This window comes from Eublepharis macularius, chromosome 12, assembly GCF_028583425.1.
Source record: "Eublepharis macularius isolate TG4126 chromosome 12, MPM_Emac_v1.0, whole genome shotgun sequence".
NCBI lineage: Eukaryota > Metazoa > Chordata > Lepidosauria > Squamata > Eublepharidae > Eublepharis > Eublepharis macularius.
Window position 1 is genome coordinate 30,636,416 of NC_072801.1, and position 24,413 is coordinate 30,660,828.

General features: G+C 45.0%; 1 protein-coding gene across 2 annotated transcripts in view; it reads left to right on the forward strand.

Moving 5' to 3' along the window:
* Positions 1–10,260: 10,260 nt before the first annotated feature.
* LOC129338234 (zinc finger matrin-type protein 1-like) overlaps positions 10,261–24,413 on the forward strand; it is a 44,577-nt gene continuing 30,424 nt past the window's right edge. For both annotated transcript variants that reach the window (XM_054992295.1, XM_054992296.1), the window contains exon 1: positions 10,261–10,409. In XM_054992295.1, coding sequence (XP_054848270.1) covers positions 10,328–10,409 — 82 coding nt within the window. In that variant the 5' untranslated portion in view covers positions 10,261–10,327. The remainder of the gene's footprint in view (positions 10,410–24,413) is intronic.

Consider the following 24,413-nt stretch of genomic DNA (forward strand, 5'->3'; position numbering starts at 1 on the left):
GAGCCGGGCGGCCCGGCGGGCTGCTGAGGGAAAGGGGGGGGGGGTGCGTCTCAGCCGCCTCCCTCCCTCCGAAGCGTTGCTGCCGAGGCTCGTCTTCAGCCCCTTCCCTCAAAGCTCTAGAGATGGGGGGCAATGCCGGGGCCCGCCTGAGGCAGCAGGCAGTGCCTTTCTCTTGGTCTTTCTAGTCCGTCTGGAATCGAACCACAAGCGGAGCTGGGTAAAAGTCGGATCTAGATCATTTTAAACGGATCCTCGTGAATTCATATGAGACAAAATAAAACCTCTGTCATATTGTAGAACATGTCTAGTCAGCGCCGCAACAATCATGCATTGGTCGCTTCATGGCACCGCCGGGGTGCGAAAAAAATTGGTTCCAAAGCATTGCTCTTCAGGCTGTCTGTTCGGGTCCAGTAGCACCTTAAAGACCGGTTCGATTTCTAGGGCTTTCGAGAGTCAAAACTCCCTTAATGATCAAATGCTTGCCCCCATCAAAAACAACTGAAAACCCAAGTAGTAAGCCACTCCAGATTCGCCCTTTTCACATTTGTTTTTTTCCCAGTGTGCAGAGGAATTTTTTTTAGTATAAAGCGCCCCCAAGCAGTTCCATCGGGTCTCTCCACAGGAGACATCTGACATCTGAAGAAAGGGATAAAAGCCAACAGGCCTGAACGAGTATTAAACAATAGTGGTACCACAAAAAACAGTGAAATGTGTTAAAGACACGAGAGAACAATAGTTTAGAAATGAAAACATAGCAATACCATGCCTTTATTAACGCTTTCCTGCCAAAATGCACCCAGAACACCACGGAACAGGTTGGAACAGACACTAAAGAAATGCTAGTGCCACAAAAAACAGCAGGACGATATAAAGATGCAAGAGAACAGCAGTCTATAAATGTAAACATGGAAATAGCAAGCTATCATTAACCCTTTCCCTGCCAAAATGCTCCTGGAACACCATGGAAGGGGCACTAAATAAACGCTGGAACCACAAAGAACAGTGGAAAGGAATAAAGGCGCAAGAGAACAGTAGTCTATAAATGTAAATATGGAAATAGCAGGCTATCATTTCCCTGCCAAATGCTCCTGGAACACCATGGAAGGGGCACTAAATAAACGCTAGTGCCACAAATAACCCTGTGCATATATTAGTTTGAGTGTGCCTAGGATAGGTGCTATTTGACATGCTTTGGCAGCTGTAACTTGAAGAAAGTAAAACCAGGATCCACACCCACTCCCTTGAGCTATTTATGAATGGAACTTTGTGGAATACTGTTGGTCTGTAGGATTCAGTACCTTTGCCTTGCATTCCGCTTCTCTTTCCAGCTAGTTTTACCGCAATGCATGCTGAGGTTCCTTCCTTGTTGTTTAATATCTTGCCTGAGTGTGTTCTGCTCTCCCTCTCGTTCTGGAAAGTATTACTTGCTGTAATAGTCATATTTGAGTAGCTGTGGATTTGCCAGATAGGGTTTACAGGCATCTAAACTTGAGGCTGCATGATTCAGCAGGCTCTGTATGTGTGATGTTATTGCTGAGGTGGTTTTATGTTGGGCTTAACATTAGGAAAATTTACTTAATGTGAAGAGCAGGTCAGTAGTGGCATAAGCTATATGCGGGGGGGGGGGGGGCTGCCGAATCTTCCTTAGTGGTTTACATTAAAAGCCAGATAGGTGTCTGCCTGGGATTTGGGGATGTGAGACTAGAAGACTGGCTTTCAAACTGAGCTCTAGGAAGCCTCGTGTGAGATTCCTCAATAAAAAGGTGAACAATGATGGACAAGCTTTTATTAAAGGCCACTACACCTCGCCGTGTGCATTGTGTGAATCCTAGGATACATTCTCATGCAGGACATAGTGAGGCTCAGGTAGCCTGCTCAGCATTCTGCACAAACTATTTGCACATGCCCTAGTGCTGCTCAAGCTGAAGATCCAGGGCCCCTGGGGTCCATAGGGGCATTCCAGAAGTCTGCAAGTTCTACGTTTCCTGGACCCCCCCCTCCAAGTCTGCCACTTCTCAGTCACCCATGCCTGCCCTACATTGAACAGCTCCCTTTCAAAGTGCACAGAAAGTCACATGAGTCTCATGGAGACTTCTGTCCTCAGAAGAATAATACAGTGAGAATCACATTGGCTACATTTTAAAAACAAGTTTATGTAAAGTGGCCTATGAAGTCAGTGTCTGGGGTAGTTGACTCTGTAGAGCCATAACAAGAACTGCTGAAGGCCTAGAGTTGACATCAGTTGCTTAGAGGGTTAGTTAGTGCAATACCAACCCTGTTAAATCCTTTGTAGTGTGGCCCAAGATCTTCTAGAAGATTGGTCATACAGGACAGGGGCTAGGAACAGCTGCGGGGGTGGGGCTGCTCTCCATTTTCCTTTTCCCTAACACAGGAGAAGTAGTGAATAGACATGGGCACGGACATTACGAATGTAAAAAACCCAGGAACCGCCCAATCGTCTGTTCGCAATCCGGCAGTTCGTGAGTGTCCATGTCCAACGAACCAGCATTCGTTAGAGGCCCAGTTTGGTGCATTCTTCCGCGGTTCGTGAAGCCAGACAGTCAGGCACCATCAATCAATTCCCTTGGAAACGGAGCCAGGGGAATGCCTGAACTCTGTCTGCACTCCTTCTGTTGCCCTGGAAACCTGAATGGAAGCCCAGCTTACCTTGATCGGTAGGTATTCCTTCCAACCATGGAGCTGCAAAGTGGTTACAAGTTGGGAGAAGACACCCAGGGGAGGGAGGGGGGAGGGGGTGTTCTGTAGCCATGGGCACTCCAATCTCATCCCTGCAAACCCTGATAGGCAGCTCTGACGGCCAACCACAGACCTCCTGCATTGCTCAATGGGACTTGTACTTATAAATAGCAGTGGGCTCCCAGGCTGGGTTTCACTTCAGCGAGCAGTAGAGTGTGACAGAGCTGCTGCTTGCTAGCCCTTGGGGAGAGAGACAGAGAGAGTATAATTGAGCTTGGATTTTGGAGATAGGTGTCTATCTCCTCTGGTTCCAGGGCTGCTGCCAGGCCCTGGGGCCAAGCTCAGTGGGCACCTCGGCTGAGGGCTCACGTTGATTATCACTGCCTGATCTGTTCAGGTCTGTGGGAGTGGTGGGCTAGGGCTCTAGTCCCTCCCTCCCTCTAGTGCCAGGGCTGCTACCAGGCCCTGGGGCCAAAAGATCTGCACTAGTAGTTCACCTGTTTCATGACCCAGTTCAAAATAGTTTTAGATATGTAACTGTTTTGGTCTGTAGCAGAACTGCAGGATTTTTGTCCAGTGTCACCTTTTACCCACAAGATTTTCAGGGTGTGAGCTTTCAAGAGTCAGAACTCCTTCAGATACCATATCCGAAGGTATCTGAAGAAGGGAGCTCTGACTCTCAAAAGCTCGCACCCTGAAAATCTTGTTGGTCTTTAAAGTGACACAGGATGAAAATCCTACAGTTCAAAGTACTGGCTCTTACCTTCAAGGTAACAGTTCAAAACAGTGAAAATAAGCAGTGATACCAGATCTTCTTTTTATTTCTGTCAGAACATGCTGCTCCAAAATGGGCAAAGAGTTTCTCAGTTTCCTCAAATGAATTAACAACTAACTAGTTTTTCCTTAATAGCTAAATAAGGTGGATCTGGGAAACAGGAGCTTGGAAAAAGTAACAGGACAGATGAAGGTCAATGAACTGAAGCTCAGTCCAGACAAGACTGAGGTGCTGTTGGTCAATGACAAAGCAGCCCAAGGAATAAGGAGTTAGCTGTCCCTAGAGGAGGTCACATTCCCCAAAGGAACTGGTTAGTACCTTGGGGTTGCTGCTGAATTCCACAGCCCACTCATCCTCTGTGGCTCATAGCACCTTTTATCAGCATCAGCTGATACGCCAAAAAAAGCATGATCAGGACACCGTGGTCTATACTCTGATCACATCCAGGTTAGATTACTGGAATGCCCTCCATGTGGTGCTGCCTTTAAAGATTGCCTGGAAACTTCACTTGGTCTCACGTGCAGCAGCTAAGGGCTGGATACAGGAATTGTAATCTCTGTGCCGACAGATCTGCACTAGTAGTTCACCTGTTTCATGACCCAGTTCAAAATAGTTTTAGATATGTAACTGTGTTGGTCTGTAGCAGAACCGTAGGGTTTTTGTCCAGCGTCACCTTTTACCCACAAGATTTTCAGGGTGTGAGCTTTCAAGAGTCAGAACTCCTTCAGATACCATATCCGAAGGTATCTGAAGAAGGGAGTTCTGACTCTCAAAAGCTCACACCCTGAAAATCTTGTTGGTCTTTAAAGTGACACTGGATGAAAATCCTACAGTTCAAAGTACTGGCTCTTACCTTCAAGGTAACAGTTCAAAACAGTGAAAAAAAGCAGTGATGCCAGATCTTTTTTATTTCTGTCAGAACATGCTGCTCCAAAATGGGCAAAGAGTTTCTCAATTTCCTCAAATGAATTAACAACTAACTAGCTGTTCATTTTTCAGAAAAACATTCAACCTGAATGCCTCACACATCAAATATCAGGACTGATTTCCATGTTACAATGTCCCCATGTACTCTGCAAGTTTTCCCCAGATACATATCATCATCATCTATTAATTTTATTGTCTGCCTTTCTCACTGAGATCCAAGGCGGATTACATAATGCAAGTGAAAATACACTATAATCAACAGCTAGGCCATTCACTGAGCAAAGTACAATAATGAACAACAGTTAGGACATTTGGTGAAGAGATACAATATGGTATAGTAGCAGAAAATTTGAGAAACAAGCATAAAGCCAAGCACAGAGATGAAATCTTTCTGTAACAAAGCAAATTAATTTACGTGGCATGTTTAGCTATGTGGAAAGCTCCGTAGTTGGTGTACTTCTATATCAGCAGACAGTACCCAACACAGTAGCTATTGTATAGTCCCTGTCCCCACCAATTCATCCCTCTGAGCTACTTCTTATGATCCAGCCCTATAATCTGGGTAGAAAGCCCTCCTGAATAATTCAGTTTTGTCTAGTTTGTGGGAATCTGGGAGGATGGTATGAAACAAAATACCAGGCATGCTTTTTGTGGATGATACCATAGCAAACTTCTGTGGGTGTCAAATATAAATTGTTTTCATTTGGTATTATAAACCCTCTCTTTCCACAGGGGTCTTGCGCTTTTAGCATGTGGCTCCCATTTTATTCCTTTCATTCCTGAAGCATGGTGTAATTGGCTTTTGGAACTCACTGACACAAGATGTTGCAGCTGTCACACTACCTGGGATGGATTTAAAAGGAAGAGAGAAATGCAGAGGACCAGTCTTTCAATCTGTATTGGCCTTGATGGCTTGGTGGACTCTCCAAGATCAGAAGCAGTACATCTCCAAGCACCAGTTGCCAGGGGCAGTTCATTCCTTGCTTGTGGGTTTCCCAGAGGTGTCTGGTTACAAATGGGACAGTGGACTAGTTGGCCTCACTTGGAACTGATCCAGCAATACTCTTCTTCCAAGGCCCAGCCCACTGAGATCCAAAGAGTGTTTTGGGGAGGCAGAATGTTCTTCTTTCCAGTGCAGAGTACTACAAGCCTGGCTCATAGCACATCCACCCCCATTCCAATCTCTGCACCACTCCAAAGCTCCTGTGCTGACTGAAGGAAGGAATCTTGCCGCCTGTCACCCATGAACTGGCCTTTCTCCTACACCTCTGATTTCCCCCCAGTGCATAATGATCCTCCTCCCTTTGCAACATGGAAGGTGGCCCAAGCTCCTTCCCCCGTTCTCCACTTAGTCTTCAATTCAAAAGGTGTGCCTGTGATGACTCCATAGTGAATGGAAGACCCTCTGTATGTGCTCTGAAGATCCCTGCTCCTGAGTAGTGTCACTTGTCCTACACTAGGGTTGCTAATTCTGGGAAGTGTGGGCTTTGGGAAGGGGAGACCCTCAGCATGGAAAAATGCCATACAGTCCACCCTCCAAAGCAGGCATTTTCTCCAGAGGAACTGATCTCTGTCACTTGGAGATTGGTTGTAACTCTGAGAGCTCTCTAAGTGCCTCCTAGACACTGGCAGCCATATCCCGCACTGGCTTCCTGACTACTCCAGGGAAATATTATCTGTACACAACCTATTTTTCTTCTCAACTAATCTTCTTCCTCCTGTGCTGCCATTTTAGAGTGATAGTTTTGCACTTTTACATCTTGTTGAAGCTCTGTGCTGCATACCACAATGGGTATTGGTTTGCTAGCTCAGAAAAGGTAGAAGGGCACAGGTTCTTGGTTCTTTGTAACTGGCAGATCCCTCCTGCTCAAAATCTGACTCTGGGATCTCCGTGTGTCAGTAACCTTCCAAGTGTGTCTACATGGAGTGCAACATTCTGAAATATCTGGCTTCCTCATAGAAGCATGCTCAGCTTGCTGTCTCTGAACATTTTTGAACTGGCCCTATTACCCATGGCAGCCATTTTATGGTGGTTCCCATTTCCCATGCCCTAAACTCCCCCAGGGACCACAAGCTCAACAAGTGTCTGTGTCTTAAGCCAAAGTTGTTCACTTTGACCAGGCACCATTTGGCAGCAATAGAGTGCTTTAAAAGATCCTGAGGAGTTAGCCGTGTTAGTCTGTGGTAGCAAAATCAAAAAGAGTCCAGTAGCACCTTTAAGACTAACCAATTTTATTGTAGCATAAGCTTTCGAGAATCAAGTTATCTTCGTCAGATGCCTGATACAGATACAGTCTCTGTATCAGGCATCTGACGAAGAGAACTTGATTCTCGAAAGCTTATGCTACAATAAAATTGGTTAGTCTTAAAGGTGCTACTGGACTCTTTTTGATTTAAAAGATCCTCTAATCAATGAACCTGAGAGTCAACTTCTCCTTAAGCTTATTGTGTTCTTATTGCCCACAGTTGTCCAAGAGCCAGCAGGAATTGTTCTGGAGGAAGGCAAGGAGTATAACAAGGTGAAACCGGAGGGCAGTCAGGAGGATACAGGTAGAGATTCTCTTCAGGGCATGTCTGTTGTAATGGGACTCTGTTCAAGTAATGAAACGCTCTTCATGTGTGTTTTATTATTGTTCTGCCAGCCCTGGAAGGCATGTGTGGCAGTATCAACCCACACTCAAGCATTTTCCCTCACTTCTCACCCCACTGTGTACTTTCACCCCAGCCTGCCAAGAGTCAGCAGCAATTCCTCCAGAGAGGAAGGATTCAGCAGAAGCCTTTGTGTTTTTTAGAAAAGTTTTTGCAGCACCTAAGGACATGATTACCAAAGCAGCAGCAAATGTCCTGCGGAACATTTTCAGAAAGATATTAAAAGAAATGGGTGTCCAAGATCATATTTTCTTCTTGACCCTAGAAGCCTACCAGAAATTTATTTCTAAGAGCCCTTTAGACATTCACCCAGCAGGTCTAGCTGAATGGAGTTCCATGTCAAGCAGTTTTCTGGCCAGCATCATGGTCAAAAAGGTGGTTGACAAGGTGGGTTCTGTTGCTTAGAAGATCGAAGCAGACCTTTGTTGTATATGAATGTTTGTACACTGATAAAGTGAAACATGTCCTAAGGAGAGGTGGCTGCATGCATGATCTCTGCAGAGCTTGAAGCCCCCTAGCATTTGAGTAGGCAAAACTGCTGAGGAGGTTGTAGAAATGGTAGGAGGCACACTCAATTATTTTATTATGTTTAGCCACTTACATTTGGAATCATCTGCTAGCCAGAATGAACATTACTGTTGCATATCTGAAGCAGATGTATGTGCTCCTTTTGTCACAGAGGAAAAAATACAAAAGAGCCAAACAAATCATTTCTCCTGAGATAAAGATCATTCAATATATTGAAGCTATTATCAGAATGTTCTGAGCCACACCCATAGGCAAATAACTTAGGAAGGACTCTTTGTAAGTACAGGTAGCTCTGAGAGTCCTTCAGGAACCTGAGGCTATCTTCAATGGTTTAAGTAAAACAGCTGAGGATCTTTCTCCATCCAGAGCCAGTGACCAAATGCAAAAAGGAACGCCTGCCCAGAAGAAGGTGTTTCTGGAGAAAGGAGAAATGGGACAGAATGCTTTGGGAAATGTCTGGGAAAGGATACAAGATAAACTTTCAGGAGGAACAACTATCTCTACCAGTGGAGTACCAAATCAGGTTCAAGGTTTTAGTATTAACCTATAAAGCCTTATGCAGACTGGGACCGGCATATCTGTGGGACTGCCTCTCCCCATATGAACCCCAGAAGACTCTCCGTTCTAGTGAGAAACATCTGTTAAAGGTCCCTGGCCCCAGGGAGGCCTGCCTGGCATCAACCAGGGCCAGGGCCTTTTTGGTCCTGGCCCCAGCCTGGTAGAACGCTCTGTCTGAAGAGACTAAGGCCTGGCAAGATTTGTTATCCTTTCGCCGCGCCTGCAAGATGGAGCTGTTCCGCCAGGCATATGGGCAGTGCTAGGCAGAGCCTCCCTGGTGGGTTGATGAGGGATTCGGCCCTCCCCGCCACCAATACCCCCATTTTTAAAAACTCTTTAATGCAGAGGTGCTCTGAAGTTGTTTTAAATTTGATCAGTGGAATTTTGTGCTATGTTGATATTTATAATTGTATTTTAACTGTGTAAATTGGATGTTTTTAGAATTGTTAACTATAGTAACTGTTTTATATATCAAAAAGAGTCCAGTAGCACCTTTAAGACTAACCAATTTTATTGTAGCATAAGCAGTTCGGATCATGCATCTGATGAAGAGAACTTGATTCTCGAAAGCTTATGCTACAATAAAATTGGTTAGTCTTAAAGGTGCTACTGGACTCTTTTTGATTTTGCTACTACAGACTAACACGGCTAACTCCTCTGTTTTATATATTTTAATCTTTATGTATTTTGTAATCCGCCCTGAGCCTGCTGGAAATGTGGGGAGGGCGGAATAAAAATCGAAAATAAATAAATAAACAATTGGCCCCACCACCGGGTGTGATGACCTCAGTTCTGGGAGGTGATGGTTGTTGTGGGTTTTCCGGGCTGTATTGCCGTGGTCTTGCCATTGTAGTTCCTGACGTTTCGCCAGCAGCTGTGGCTGGCATCTTCAGAGGTGTAGCACCAAAAGACAGAGATCTCTCAGTGTCACAGTGTGGAAAAGATGTTGGCAGGTCATTTGTATCTACTCAGGAGGGGTGGGGTTGAGCTGAGTCATCCTGTAAGAGTTTCCCAGGGTGTGGAATGCTAATGGCGGGAGGCTTCACTGTATCCTGAGGAGGTTCTTCTGCATATGGATTGGGGCTTGATGTGCTAATCTTCTCTGCAGGGCTATTGTTGAGTATAGAGTGTTTTGTTAGCCTGGTGTTTTTCAGAACTGGAAACCATACTCTGTTCATTCTTAAGGTTTCTTCTTTCCTGTTGAAGTTTTGCTTATGCTTGTGAATTTCAATGGCTTCCCTGTGCAGTCTGACAAAGTAGTTGGAAGTGTTGTCCAGTATTTTGGTGTCCTGGAATAAGATACTGTGCCCTGTTTGAGTTAGGCTATGTTCAGCTATGTTCAGAGATCTCTGTCTTTTGGTGCTACACCTCTGAAGATGCCAGCCACAGCTGCTGGCGAAACGTCAGGAACTACAATGCCAAGACCACGGCAATACAGCCCGGAAAACCCACAACAACCATCGTTCTCCGGCCGTGAAAGCCTTCAACAATACATCTGGGAGGTGACTTCATCATGCTGGCTGAAGACGTGACACAATGCTTAGTGCAGGGCCAGTTCAGCCCAGTGGGGGCCAACATTGGCCCCTGTGAAGCTTAGGCGCATGCCTGCCGCCAGACCCAATAACATCACTTCAAGCGCCCACTGCGCGCTCGCCCGGGAGTTTTCTTGCTTCCCTGGCCGTTCCTCTACCTTTCCCAACTGCTAGCCCGGTTAAGGGGAGTTGGGAAGACGCTGGGAACAGGGAATTCCTCCACCTCCAGCCTCCTGGAGATGTGCTTGAGGCGAGTCATAACGTCCAGCCAGATGACACCCCGAAGCCCCCAGTTTCACATAGTTCCACCTTGTAAAACAGGACCACGAGGGAAGCGCTGAGATTGAAAAAATTGGAAGCAGGCAGGGCGGGGTCAGAGGGCGTGCGCAAACAGCAGGTTAGCCTCTCGATTGGCCTGAAGGCCTGCCAATCCATTCCAGGGGCGTCTGAGATAGCCCAATCACCTGCCGCACAGAAGGTGGTGGGCGGGCAAAGGAGAAAGTTACGGGCACGTCGCGCGCATTCGCTCATCCCGGCGTTGCCTTTTTCCTTCCGCTGCGTTCGCTTTCCTCTTCCGGGGTGCCATCGCCTGCCCTGATCTGCCTTCCCTCGCTCCCGACGGGAGTTGCTGCTACTGAGGCGGAGCTCGGCTCGGGCGCCTATGGCGGCTGCCGCGGGGCGGGAGAGGGCAGTGGGGGGCGGGGGAGCGGGCGGGCCCCCACTTCCCCGCGGCCAGAGAGCAGGTGAGTGAGGGAGGGAAGGAAGGACCGAGCGACAGGCATGAGGGTGGGCGAGGGAGCAGAAGCGGCGCCCCGGCCCCAGGAAAGAGCTCCCCCAGCGCCGCCCCGGGAAGCGGGCTGCCTCTTTGTTTCCCCCTCCCCTATCAGGGAGGGCGGGGGGAGTCAGAAGCGGCTGCTGTGGGAAGCAAACTCGGCTCGATTGCAAATGAACGGAGTAGTTCCTTTTTGCACCCCATGTTTCCGGCATATGTTCAAGGTGTCTCGCATCGTTTAAACATCGTTCGAAAAGGCAATACAATAGACACACACTTGGAAATAAAGTTGGCAGTTGCCGCAGGCAGGAACTAGCGTAAGGAGGGTTGTGGTGGCTTGACGAGCATCACGAATAACACCTGTGCCTCGGCTGGGACGAGATCTAGCTCTTGAGCTTAGTGTTGCCCAGGGAAACCATCCTTTGGGTGTACCACGGCTACTGGAACCAAGAAGTGTTGCTGACACAGTAATTGTACGAGAAGCGCCCCCCCTCTCTCGCCGCCCGCTACACACACACAGGAGCAAATCTGAGTATTTCCAAGAACTGTGGGGAGAGTATTCTTAGAAGACCAAACTAGCTGTGAGAAGTTAAAAGTGCGAGACTTCCAATACCTTTGAGTGAGATTTTAAATCTCAATGAAATACGCAGTTAAAAATAAAAAAAAACTTGAAGCCAGACATACTGAAAAGCACCTAAAAACCCCTTTGACTGAAAAATAGTGCCCCCATTTTACTAGCAGCTGGTCTGTGAGAGCTTAATGTAGAGCCTGGGGAAGGCTCCCTTATAGTTCGAATTTTTGTAGGTCATGTGATCTTCCATCTATATATAATGGGACCTCTCCATTTGGCAGCTGAGCCTTGGCATAAAACTACTGTGTAATCGCAGAAGTTATCTGGACCTTGGTTTGTATCTCACAAGTAGGATATTTTACAGAAAGCTTTTGAATTTGCTGCACCTTCAGATAAGAGTTGGAACCTGACCTTTTCAGAGGCTTGATTTTTCTGTGTATTTCAGTGAGACATTTAAAATCTCACTCATGCCAATTTGTCACAGCGTGTTTGTTGACAATAAATTCTTAGTCATGTTTCTCCTCAGCCTGCAATGACACTTGCATACTGATTACTAACAGTGTTTCTTTGTGTGTATATAGTCTTCACTGGCAGAAATACAGAGGCAAGACAGTGAAATTCTGTCAGTATAAAAAAAAATCCCTCTTTTTCATCTCTTCTCTTGAGCTTGTGGGGAGGGCGGGCTAGAAATTGAATAAATAAATAAATATTGAGTTGAACTTCTTATTCCTAGAGAGGAAGGAGAAGATGACAAGAGGTTGGTTGGTTTTTAAACAAAGATATTGGAATTATATCACAAATTATATCTGATCAATGCATACAGACAGAGATTTTAGATAAGTCCAGTGGCAATCTTTTACTGCTTTTCTTTGAATGGTGGAACTGCTGCCATCACACACTCCTGTTCAGTGCCATATCACAAACTGGCCTCAGTACTCCTCTCAGTTTTAACAGTGGCCTGAACTATCACGGATCATCTTTTCTAGAATATCCAAGCAGAAAACAAGATCTTGGATCTTGTACTTGCATTTGAAGCTATGAATCTTGAAATATGTGCAGCATTTGTAGACACCCATACATGTCCTTGTAGAAAAATGTGCTTAGCTCTCTTGCATTAATACATAATTAGATCTTTTAAAAAGCATACCGGTTTATATAGCTCTATATTTAATATAAAAACATATATCTTCGATTCTGAATACCTCTTCCAAACCGCCATAACACTTATATGACAATCCTATAGATTCATTGTAAAGATTCAAACTGTAAAATGATCACAGCTCTACTTGACATAATGAATAGCTGGTCACTTTGCTGTGGTTATTCATTTTGTGAATAACATGACTTGGCTTGGGCAACATGGCATTGCTGCATTCTATTACATCACGATTAACTGAAGATACACAATTTGCACTTTAGAACTGGTTTTCATAATGATGTTACGTAGTGACTACTATTCAGACATGTTTGAGATTAGTGCTAATGCACTTTTGTTCCACCTTTTGTCTTTAGTAAACACTCTGCTTTGGGGGGAAATTATTCCTTTTTAATTTATTGAATTCATTACGTTCTGTCTTTTTGTAAAGTTGGCATAAGTTTCCATGAAATTTTAATGATAAACAGCGGAGTCACATTAGAATCCTTTTGCTTAACTGTTATTGTAATAGATTTTCAAAAGTCTTTGATAGAGTTGCTCATGAAAAGAAATCAGGCAGTCAGAGCCTAAGAAGATATGTCTTGACTGTTGATTGAAAATGCAAAAGGAAGATAGTAGAAATATATTATTGACAGCTTTCACAGTAAGAGGAAGTAAGCAGTGAGCTCCATCAAGGATCTTGAATTGGAACGGCTGATGTTTAGTTTGTTCATTAATGTTTAAGCATCAGAGGTGATCGAAGAAGTAGCCAAGTTTGCGGGTTACACAGAGCATATGTATGTGTTTAATCTACCCCCATTCTGCTTTTCCTATATACTTCTCTGAAGCTGAAGTTCTGAGAAGCATCAAGGGGGAGAAAGGGGTGGCCAGGACAATGGTTAATTATAATAATAATAACATTCGATTTATAATACCGCCCTTCAGGACAACTTAATGCCCACTCAGAGCGGTTTACAAAGTGTTATTATTACCCCACAACAATCACCCTGTGAGGTGGGTGGGGCTAAGAGAGCTCAAGAGAACTGTGACTCGCCCAAGGTCACCCAGCTGGCTTTGTGGAGGAGTGGGGAATCAAACCCGGCTCTCCAGATTAGAGTCCCGTGCTCTTAACCACTACACCAAACTGGCTCTGGAAATTATCTACTTTCCCCTTTGTCTTCAAGTAAGACATCTGGATCCCCTACTAAAGTTGAGTAATAACTACTATTTTCATTTTTTCTGTAAAACCTGAGCATCACAAGTATGTTCTCTATTCTAAAAAAATTATAGATCAGCAAGAGCACACGTGTTCAGTACTTGCTGTTCTTCTGTTGCAAATCATGCAGATGTTTGTGGCACTTAGACCTGTGTGTATTACTGAATGTATACTTTGGCTCAAGATACAAGTTTTCCCGAAAATCTGTAACACCATTCTTTGTCATGTGTACACCTGTACACATCTAAACATGATTTTAAATCTATCACAGTTGCACTCTACAAACCAGGAACCTTACTCATTACTTGTTTCCACAGCCACCCAGTGGTTAGTGAGAGGCACCTGTCTTTGCAGAATCAGTTTTATGACATGTAAGCAACTTAATCACTGCATAGTTTCCAAGTGTGTCACTAAATGTAATCCTAGTTAGGCAAGCTAAATGAAAAGGAGGTGCAGAATCTACTTTTACAGTGATCTTCGAAATCATAATGTCTGGCTAAATGCATGTTCTTGTTTGAACGTGCCACCACCACCACCACATTAATGTCCTTGTTTGTTTATATTAGCCTTGGGGATATTCAGGTTGCTGGATATTTTCATCTTTTCTACCCTGGATGGCTGGGGTAAAGGCTACCCACCTAGCTACTATGGAATGGGATCTTGTTCTGTTTTTCCACGGTTATCTCCCATTTAGACTAGTGGCTCGTTTGTGTAAAAGGGAAGGGGTGTCTGCTAGTTTCATAAGTTTGTTAAAGTCAGAAGTGAAAGGTCTTCTGTTGGTGAGGTAAACTTGAGCAGGGCTTTTCCCTGTACTGGGTACCTAGCTGTCTTGCTTTGTGCCAAGCAGGAAACATGAAATCAGTTCTCCACATTTTATGACACACACAGTCAATATGAAGTAGGAGTTCTTACATCTTATTTGGATTGGAGTGGGTTAGGAGCAGAGTGAATCTCATGAACTTCCAACTTTTTCGGGTCACTGTTGCTTTGCCCTGGGTGCTGTAGAGTGCTTGAAACAGTGACACGGCTCTGCTGCTAACCTCAGCAGCCTGGCACAGCCCTCCCCTCCATAGTGTGAGGTGAGAGTGGGGAGATGGTGACTGCAGAGATGAAATCTTCTCCGGAGGCCACCCCAAGTTAATCTCTCTCCTTGGGAGTAGCTCACAAGTTATGGATAGACAGGGCCCCCCTCAAAGTACTGTGCAGAAAGGCAGAAGGATCCTGAGTGGGCTAGATGCATGATGCTCGTTGAACCCCAGGAGAATTGATATAGGACACCCAGGAGACGATGGTGCAGGAACCGGATAAAGGCTTACCCACTCCACATCTGTTGCTGCTGGTGCTATGACAATGTAGAAGCCTTTTCAGTGGCCTTAGAAAAAGTGGCCACGGTGTTGGCCAAAGCGGGCATTGCTTCTGATCCCTTTTTGACACATCTGCACTAGCTTACTATAGAGCTTTGTGGCTGGGAGTGCCAGTAATTTCCACAAACTAAAAAAGGCTGTTTACCATAAGTATCACATATGTTTATGCCAGTTTTGGGACCTGTGTATGTCCCTGGAGGAATTGGTCCAGAAGTGGCTGCAATTCGAGGTTTCCCAGGTGAAAGCTGTCATGGAGAAGATGGTCGTGGAGCAGTTTCTGCAACTCATCTCTCCCACATGCACACCCTAGATGCAGGTAACAACACCTGGCCAGGTTCCTTGATGGTTGAATGGTTGGATCACAGAAACCTCCTGTGATGTGCAAGCAAGAGGATGAGCTGAGTGTCCTCAGGACCTAAAAGTGAGGTGAGCTGCAAGAATGCCCTAGCACTGGAATGCAGACTGGGTCTGCAGGGGAGTCCAGGAAACCTGATGTAGTGAAAGGAAATAGTGGCATTGACTATGGATGGGACAACTAGAGGAAGCCATAGGACCTGGCAGCACAACCCAACCATGGGAAGTATTCCAGGAGCGTCACTGAAACTCTGAAAGGAAGAAGGAAAAGATGGCGCACATACCTCTCGTTCATGGGGAAAGTCTGGGAACATGTTTTACGTATTGCCAAATAGGGACAATTCTATGGAGGGTATCCACATATGGAATGTGATTATGCTCTATCTTAACAAAGAATGGTCACCTTCAAGGGATAAGCCATTTTTCAAAAGGGACTAGACCACTCACAGGAAGGCCTGGCTCTCCTGAACATCAGGAGTACACTTGATTTCACAAGATTTCATCCTGCCTGATACAGTTTGAATCACTCCCAAGCCTGTGGCAGTCTGGAGGCATGCCCCCCCCCCAGTTTGCAAACCATGAAGGTAGGGTCCATATGTGGCAGTAATATTGATAGCCCTGTTATTTTGACCGACCTAGCCTCTTAAATGACCGCAATTTTCTACTTGGGAAGCAATTTTTACACGTGACTGCAAAATAACAATCTTAGAGCCAGATGAGAACCACACTGTGGTCACACTGTTGACATAATAATGAAGGCTAAGATGACCCTGTTCAGTGGTGGACTATTGACAAGTGTCAAGAGCAGCAAAAAGATGACTCCTCTCAGGAAACTATGTGGCAGTAGATGAAGGAATGGTAAAGTACCCTGGGAAAGGTCATTGGTTCTCCTGATTTGAATACATTCAAGATATCCTACAGCGGAACTCCTGGGAGACGGAAGTTCACCTGTTGTAGGTACTCGAGAGATCCTGGGAAAAGGCCATGCTGACACCTGACTGGACTTTTGAGACTTGGACTGAATTTTCTTTTTTTAAACATCAATCTTTGATTGGCACAGATGGACAGGCATGCTGCTAGAATTGATCTAGGGGTAAGGAAATAGATAAGAGGAACCTGGACCTTGTCCTCTTACCTCCATTACCAGTGGTGCAGGAACTCCACCCCTCCTTTTTCTCATATGGGATGGATTTTGTAGAAACACTCAGGGCAATTGTTCTGTCCTGAATGCAATGGTCTTTGCAATAACTGGAAATGTTGTGCCTTAAAAAGCACAAGACCACTGAGGCGATGCAAGTCTTGATAAGCTTCTCACTGTTAAGAGATTCTACAAAAATACTCATCAAAACAGGAGCTTTACAACCCATTTGTTTCAGCAGTTTTCTGTTTGATGGTCAATGGTTATGTGGGGATGGGCTTTCACTCTTAAATACATTGATTCATTGAGTGATTCAGCCAGACACTAAAATTAACGTTACAGCTCTGCAACAGAACAAGTTTGGTCAAATGTTTACTTGTCCCCCTTGCTGTTTGTAGTGAGAGAGGTGTTGTAGGCCTCCATCAGAGAGTTCCCCTTCATGCTCTTTTGTGGCTAAACATCTCAAGGACCCCTCAGTGTCTTGTCAGATGACTGTGCTGAAGAGGGCTTGGGAACCAGAGAACCTGTGGTTAAGCAACTGCAAAACCTCAAGGACTGCTTGACCCATTTGTGGGAACTCTACGAGGAATAGCAGTGAAGGAACCTACCTTCTGAAAGGTAGAAAGCAAATGCTAGTCAAGACTGTGGCTCAGTGGTAGAGCATCTGCTTGGTTCAACCCCCAGCATCTCCAGTTGAAAGGATTAGGTAGCAGGTGATGTGAAAGATCTCTGTCTTAGACCCTAGAGAGTTTCTGCCTGTCAGAATAGACAGTACTGACCTAGATAGCCTGAGGGCCAGATTCTATATAAGGCAACTTTGTGAGTTCTTGTGATTGTGGTACTGGAAAATACCAGTGGTGATTGCTGGGCCAGTCCCTTTACTATTGCATCTAAGAGAGCCTTCACCTCCTATGTGAGCTGCACCCATGCCAAAACATAGCTATTCCATGTGAACCATCTCAAAGAATTAAAAAAAAATTGGAAAGCACTCTTTAAGAATTGCACTCAGGTGGGAGGAAGAGAACTCACACTTACACACACTACACACACAGCACTCTCCAAGAGACCAGAAGTCATTGTGAAAGTCTCCCCTTCAACTGTAACAATTATGCAATTACCATCCTCATTGAATGCCCTGTTACCAAACCAAAACTTGGTGGTTATGAACTGATGGGGCTACTTTCACAAAACATCTGGGAAAAGGTGCAGGAGGAAGTCCATGGCATGCTAACGGCTTGAGATTATGGAAGATTTGCAGAACACACAGAGAAACCTGGTGGTCTTAGTTCCCAAGCCAAATGGCTCACTGTAGAATCCTTTTTAAGAAGTGAGTTGGATCTCTAAGTTCAATGCTATCTTATGCCCCATGAGAGAGCTATAGCTTTTTTAAAAACCATTAAAAAACCTGGGGTCATTATGGACACAAGGTGCTGAGGGAAAGAAAATAGTGCCGGTGTGTTCAGGATCTTTGAAAATGCTCACTTTCTTGTCCAAGGCTGGCATGTTGTAGAAAATACTTCTGGGAGCAACTTAAAGTAGACGTAGTATAGTCCCAACTTCTCTAAAACTCATTTCAAAATGAGATCAAAGTTTGTCTCCAGTTGTGCCACAAATTACGTGCTGTGGCAGTAGGTCATAAAAGTGGAATTTGTGGATAACATGTTTGAATTAAAGAACCTGATAAGCAGCTAAAAGCTAACATTAAAAGCTTTAATGTGGCTTTCTGCAGTGATGTGAAAACTGGCAAGTTAGAACTGGTCACTCAACTGAGTTGTTTGAGTAATTTTCAAAATGACAAACTTGGATTTTTGTTCTAAAGACTTGTGGAATTCCTTGTTGAAAATTTATGAGCCTTTTTATCTTGCAGAAAAGAGAAAAATTAACAGAGAGAGCTGCAATTGGAATCAGTTTATGCAAATATTTCACCTTGTACTGCTCACTTCATGCCCAAGGGATAAACACTTTTTGAGAAAACTGCTGATCTGTTTGTGGGCAAGCACAATATATATCTGCCATGTAGCAGAGTATCTTTTGAGAAGCTTTTGTGTCTATTTGCATATTGCATTGGTATGTTTTCTTGTTGCCATCCTGCTTCATATTGCAATTAGAGAACATTTTCAGTAATCTTTTGCCACTGCTGCATTTATATGTTAATTGCTTTGGTCTAATATCTTGGGGACAAATCAAAGTGGATGCTTTAAGATCCATGAGTAGATCTCTAGCACCTCTTTCCCTCATAAATAGCAACCATGGTAGGGCCAGTTTAGACAGGAATTGTGGTGTTGGAGAGCAGAGTTAACTTTTCCCTCATATCATTGCTTTGTCCTCGAAAGGATCCCATTTGGGGAAAAATACAGGTTATACTATAGTGCCAAATGGGGAAAGTATCTTCTCTGGAAAATGGCATGGGGGGAAAGAGTTAACACCTGTTCCCAGGCCTGTCATATTTCAAGTGCAAATCATGGCGTCCCGCAGTAGTTACGCCAGTTCAGCACCATACCTTATGCCACAAATAACATATTTATCCGGGAGGATAAAAAGCCAATTACAACCTTCTGACATAGAACATAAGTAACCATCTGCTAGGTTGCTGAAGGCAGGGGCACCAGGAGCAAGTATACTGTCTGGATGCAGTATAAAGATATTTGCCCAGGTGCTCTCATCCTTCCCATTACCAACTTCAGATACTTGTTTAACACATACAGTGTTTCATCTAGACCTGAGGAATGAGAAATAGCTGTAGATGGCATTTGCATACTATGGGCACTTCACTCCAAATCTCCAGATGACCCTACCTATTGGTTTTATATAGTACAAATGCCATAAAAGTGGATCAAATCACCCACCCCTATCATCTGAAACCTGGTTGCCAAGTAGGAACAGTACCTCTGATGAACCATAGATCCCATCTCCACATTCAACTTATCAAAAGCAAGTTTGCTGTCCAAGAGAACATATAGCATTGCCCTGCCCTTGCATGTCTTCCAGAGTAGGTCATTCACTAAAGCAATCAAGACGCTTCCCATGCTGAGCCAAAGTGAAATAAATTCAAATGCTCAGCTTCTTCCAGGAACGTTCGAAGTTAAGATGCCACCACCCATGGGAGACTAGCAACTGGTCAATAACAATAGCAAATGGGAGGCTAGCAATTGGTCCAGGAAGCTTTCATAGGAGTGTCCTAATGATCTCTCTTCAAGGAAGCTTGGACCACTCCTTCACTGAATGAAATGTTTACAGTCTCCTGGATGTAGCTGAATGTTTCTTTTCAGTATAATGTTACCAGCCCTGAACAGCAAAAGTCAAACAGTTGGTTGTACCTCTCTAAGCACTCATCCACATACTCGGAAAGTAAGCTCCTCCAGGAACATCTGGTTCACTATGTAATCAGCCTTGAGTCTCAGTGAGAAAGGCGGACTATAAATGACAAAATAAATATTCTACAGAACTCAGTGTAGTATCTAAGTTGTATGCTAAGTGATTTAGTATACAAATCACCTCAGGCTGTTAAGGCTTCTGCATGATCACCCAGAAATCCTGTACTAAATACATCCCATGCCACTTGAAATGGCTTTGCCAGACAACTTTGTGGCTGCAGTGGTGGTGGGATTGAACAATTTCTTTACTTCCATCACCACTTTAGATTACACTCTTAAGACAAGTTAATCATATTAATCATAAGTATCCACTTGCATTCTGTCTGTTGTCTTTGTGCCTTCATAGTCTGTTCTGCACCCTCCCCCCACTGCTGCTGGTATACCGGGGTAGATTTCACTCTAGAGGGTGCCTAGAAACTGTCTTCTGCTCAGGTCACCTCAGTGTTCCACAGATCAACCAGAGCATCACCAGGATTGCCAGCCATGTCATTTGGAAACTCCTCAGGGCCCATCAGGAAGCTATCTGAATCCATCAACTTCTAAGGAAAAACTATCCTGCCTGGTCCTTCACTCCTTTGTAGGAATTACACAGCTCAGCAGGAGGTAATCTGTTCATGGCAAGTAATTAGTTGATATGTGCACACTTCTTTTCTCAGATCGCCATCACCATTTATCTGAGAACATCAAGTCAGCTGTGTGATCTGCAATCTGTGTAGGACCACAAATGTTCTGTGATTGGTTTCCATGATGGCCATGAAGTCTTGACCCATACTCCACAATGGGACCACAACATGACTCCTCAGCATTAAGTCCAAGATTACATCCACCAAGTAAAGAGGGAAGCAATGGTGTGGACCAGCAAAATCCTTATTCTATCCCTAATATCACTACCAGGTACAAACATCAAAATTGGAACCCTTGTGGATTGAGAACTTGGTGAGAGGGATATTATTTGTCTTGACAACAGCAACCATCTCATGCCCAGCACTGAGTCATAGCTGGGATGGGCTAGTCCTTCCTGCTTCATCTGTTCAAGGCAAGTTGGCATTCTCTAGATGGTTGTTGTCTTGCCCGGACTGACCTGGCTTTTAGCAACACCACCTGTAGACCTGAGGATGATTTGACAAGGCTCCCAGGAAGTCCTTGTTTGGGAGAGAGAGCAGACGAAAGCTTGCCCTTGCGTATCCATTTTGGCTGTCACCTGATGTATCCAATTCCCAATAGAAAACCAATGCTTGAATAGAAATTGGAACACCCTAGAAAACAGTACAACTTTTAAAAAAGGAAGAACTGCAGAAATAAAAGGGTTGTGCAAGGCAATAAAAATAAACTGTCCACCTCCCTTATGAACTATGGGCTAAATTTTACCCAATCTAAGGGAAGCAGCTGCTCTCCCAAGACAGATTACTCTGCCTAGCTCTGACATGACCTGCTATCTTGTCAAATGCACATTTCTTACATTCATCAATGCATCCACAACTTTCAGATGTAAATAGTGTGTAAGAGACACTACCATTGTGTGAGGCACTTCCTCTCCCATTAGTGACTTTTCCTACCTTCATGTCACACAAGAGGAGAGGGGGCATACCTCTTTCAGGGTCTCCTATAACATTTTTTTAAAAAAATAACATGATTATAATGTGTATATCATTCATCTCCACCTTTTAGAGGGTTCATCATCCTGGGGTTTGGTACTTTTATATTCTCCCTCATGACACAAAAGACACTCTTAAAAATCGATCCAGGGTATGCAGAAAATAGCAGTGTCTTACGATCAGATGCTGTGTCATCTTTGTCTTGGTGAGGGATGTGATACCTCGTGGTGCATTGCCTGCAGTCATATCTACTAGGAGTGACAAAGCCTCTGGACTGAAAGCTGTGCATTGGAAAGGAACTCTGCGGAACAGTCAGTCATACAGACTGCCACTACACCCAGCTGTTCTGCATCAGAAAGAACTACTGAGGCATCCTGGTGAGCCTGTGATCAGCTCCTAAGGTTGTCTCTGATCCCTGTATCTCCCACCCTATGTCTGCTCTGGCTGAGAAAACACTGTTCCACTGGCAGCAATGAAGAGCAAGGTTAAGAAGATGGCACAACAGGATAGGACCAGGTCTAAGATAAATTTTCTCAAACTGACATGTCTGACAAGTCTATTGTTATGGAAAAGGAATCTGAATCCTTCCTTAAGGGTAATCTAACGTGTCCCTCTGTCTCGCTATGGAGTCTTTAGTGTTATCCAATTGCATGTCTAGACCCCTTGAACTTGTGGCCTTTCAGTTACAGCCAGAACACCTTTTCTGGTAACTCTTACTTCTGCCCACAAGGTGAGTGAAAAAAGAGCGCTAAGCTCTTTTATCAGATTTCATAAAGAGAAAGTATTACTGAGAACCAGTATTTCTTTTATACCTCAAGTTGTCTAATTTGTTTCACCCCAGCCAGGACATTGTTTTACTGGTGTTTTTCCCAGTGCCAAAAGATGGCACAGAAAGATCTCACTATTCTCTTGATGTGAAAATAGAGAGCTAACTGAATGGTGATAATTCTGAATGTGGAAGGTTTTTTATTTACCAAGATACTTCAATGTATGCATTATGCAGATGCTACAAAGGGTTGCAGAGCTTCGTCTTGATCTATTTCACATTGGATCATCTTTCTCTTACCCAGAATTGATATCAGTTGCAACATGTAGATTGCCCATGCTGGGTTCTTGCCCACTCAGCCAGAGCTGAGGCTTCTTCTGCAGCCTTTCTCATGGTCTTTCCCATCTGTGTTCATTAATTGGATCAAAATGCAGCAGTCAGGCTGTTGATAGAGACTGTATTCAGGGACCGTAGCACATCTGAGTGGAAAGATCCGCAGTGGCTGCCTGTATGTTTCCAAGCACAATTCAGAGAGCTGATTCTTACCTTTCAAACTTTGAAGCAGCATACATGAAGGATCGTCTCATATCATTTGGTCCACCAGTTAAGACCTGCCTTGCAAGCCCTGTGGCTCTGTGTGCCAACCCCCAGCGACAGAGGTGAGAAATGTGGCAACTAGACACAGAGCTTTTGTAGTGGTGGCACCTCATCTTTAGAATGCCCTGCCCCCGATGGTGCCTGGCCAAAGCATTTGTTTTTAGCCACGCTTTTAAATAAGGGGTTTGATAATCTTTAGCTGTTTATGGTCTATTTCTAGCCTAAGAACTGTTTTTATAGATTTTTTTTAGATTGGCAGATGTTTGTTTTAAGTTGTTTTTAATGGCTTGATTGCAATCATGACAATTTGTTGCTGTTTTTATGATTCTGTGGTATTGCTTTCACTTGTGAGCCACCTCAAGCAAGAATCTACAGAAGCAGTATATAAATTCTATAAATATATTCCGTAGATACCAGCTGTAGGAGAGAGTCAGAAGTTGGGAGAGCTGTTCTTCATGGCCTGTTTGATGAAAGCTAGTCTCCCAAATGTGGGACTGCACAGAGACCTTAACACTGAAGACAGGGATACACTTGCCTGCAGCTGATGCTCAGTCGTTCATTCTCTTTGCAGTTGTGCATCCCTCTCTCCTGCCCTGCTATGAGCTCTACTGCATCTCTGGTACTGTTATTATTTGTGTTCCAGGCCAGCTTAGAGGAGTTGAGAGAAGAGGTTCTCCTCCATCCTTCTTGCTCGCTTTAAGAGCGGGAAGAGCCATCGAGAGGGGGAGTACATCTTGTTTTCAGGAGCAGGTCCAGTACATGTGCTATACCCATATGAACTGCACAGAGGACCACTAAGGCATCAGTTATAGGGAGGTGCAACCTTGTTTTAATTGTGCTTTTTATGGTATTCAACTACTGTGGTTGTACTCATATATGCAGTTACTTGGGAACAAGCCCTATTGAAGTCAGCAATGCTCACTTCTAAGTAAATATGCCTAGGTTCAAGTTGTGAGTCTGTGTTCTTTACTGAAATAATACTAATTATGTCAAGCCCCTCCTCCTTGCGCCTGGCTGTCCTGGCCTCCTAGTGTGGACCGCCCACTTGGCCCCCAGGCCGCTGGCTGACCAAGGGCTCCACCAAAGGCCGCAGACGGGATGGGCACCTAGCTTGCTCTCTCTCTCTCTCTCTGACAGTTGGTGCTCTGCCCAGGAGGCTGACCCTTAGCCTCAGGGTCAGTCCTTCGCTCTCTCCTCCCCGGCCTGGTTCTGGAGCCCTCCTTTTATCCCTTCCCCTCATCTCTATTCCCACCCTTCCACCCTTTTCTCGCCCCCCAGGTGATTCCCACCACCGTGGCCAGATATGGCCATACTCTCATGCACCACCCTGTCCCCAGCTCACCATAGGGACTCCCTTCTGCCAGCTTCCGCTATACCCTATTGGGGGGCCCTGTTTCCCTGTGTGGCAGAGGGATGGACGAGTCGGTGCCCTTCAGGGGCGGGCTGGCTGCAACTCCCTCCTGGGGCCCCACCTCCGGAATAGTCCCCAGCCCTGCCTCCACCTAGTTCACGGGCAAGCAGTTGGCCTTGGTGCTGTGGGTTGAGGCTGGGCACAGCCCTGCCGGCTTCCTCCTGCATCCCTGACAGCGGCCTGGTGTCTTCCCGGCATTCTGCCTACCTCTGCCGCTTGCTTGTCCTCCTCTTGGCCACCAGGCTGGGGGATGCAGTCACTGAGCTGCCAGGGACACGGAGAGGCTGTCTCCGGACACACACCCCCTTGGAGCCTCCTTGTCGGGGGTTGCGGCCTCGAACATTTGGGACGTGAAGTCGGCGTTGGTGTTCAGCCGGCCCAGGCAGTGTCGTGTCGAGAAACTGAAAGGTAAGAGTGACAAATACCAACACATGACTTGGGCTTTGTGGTCCTT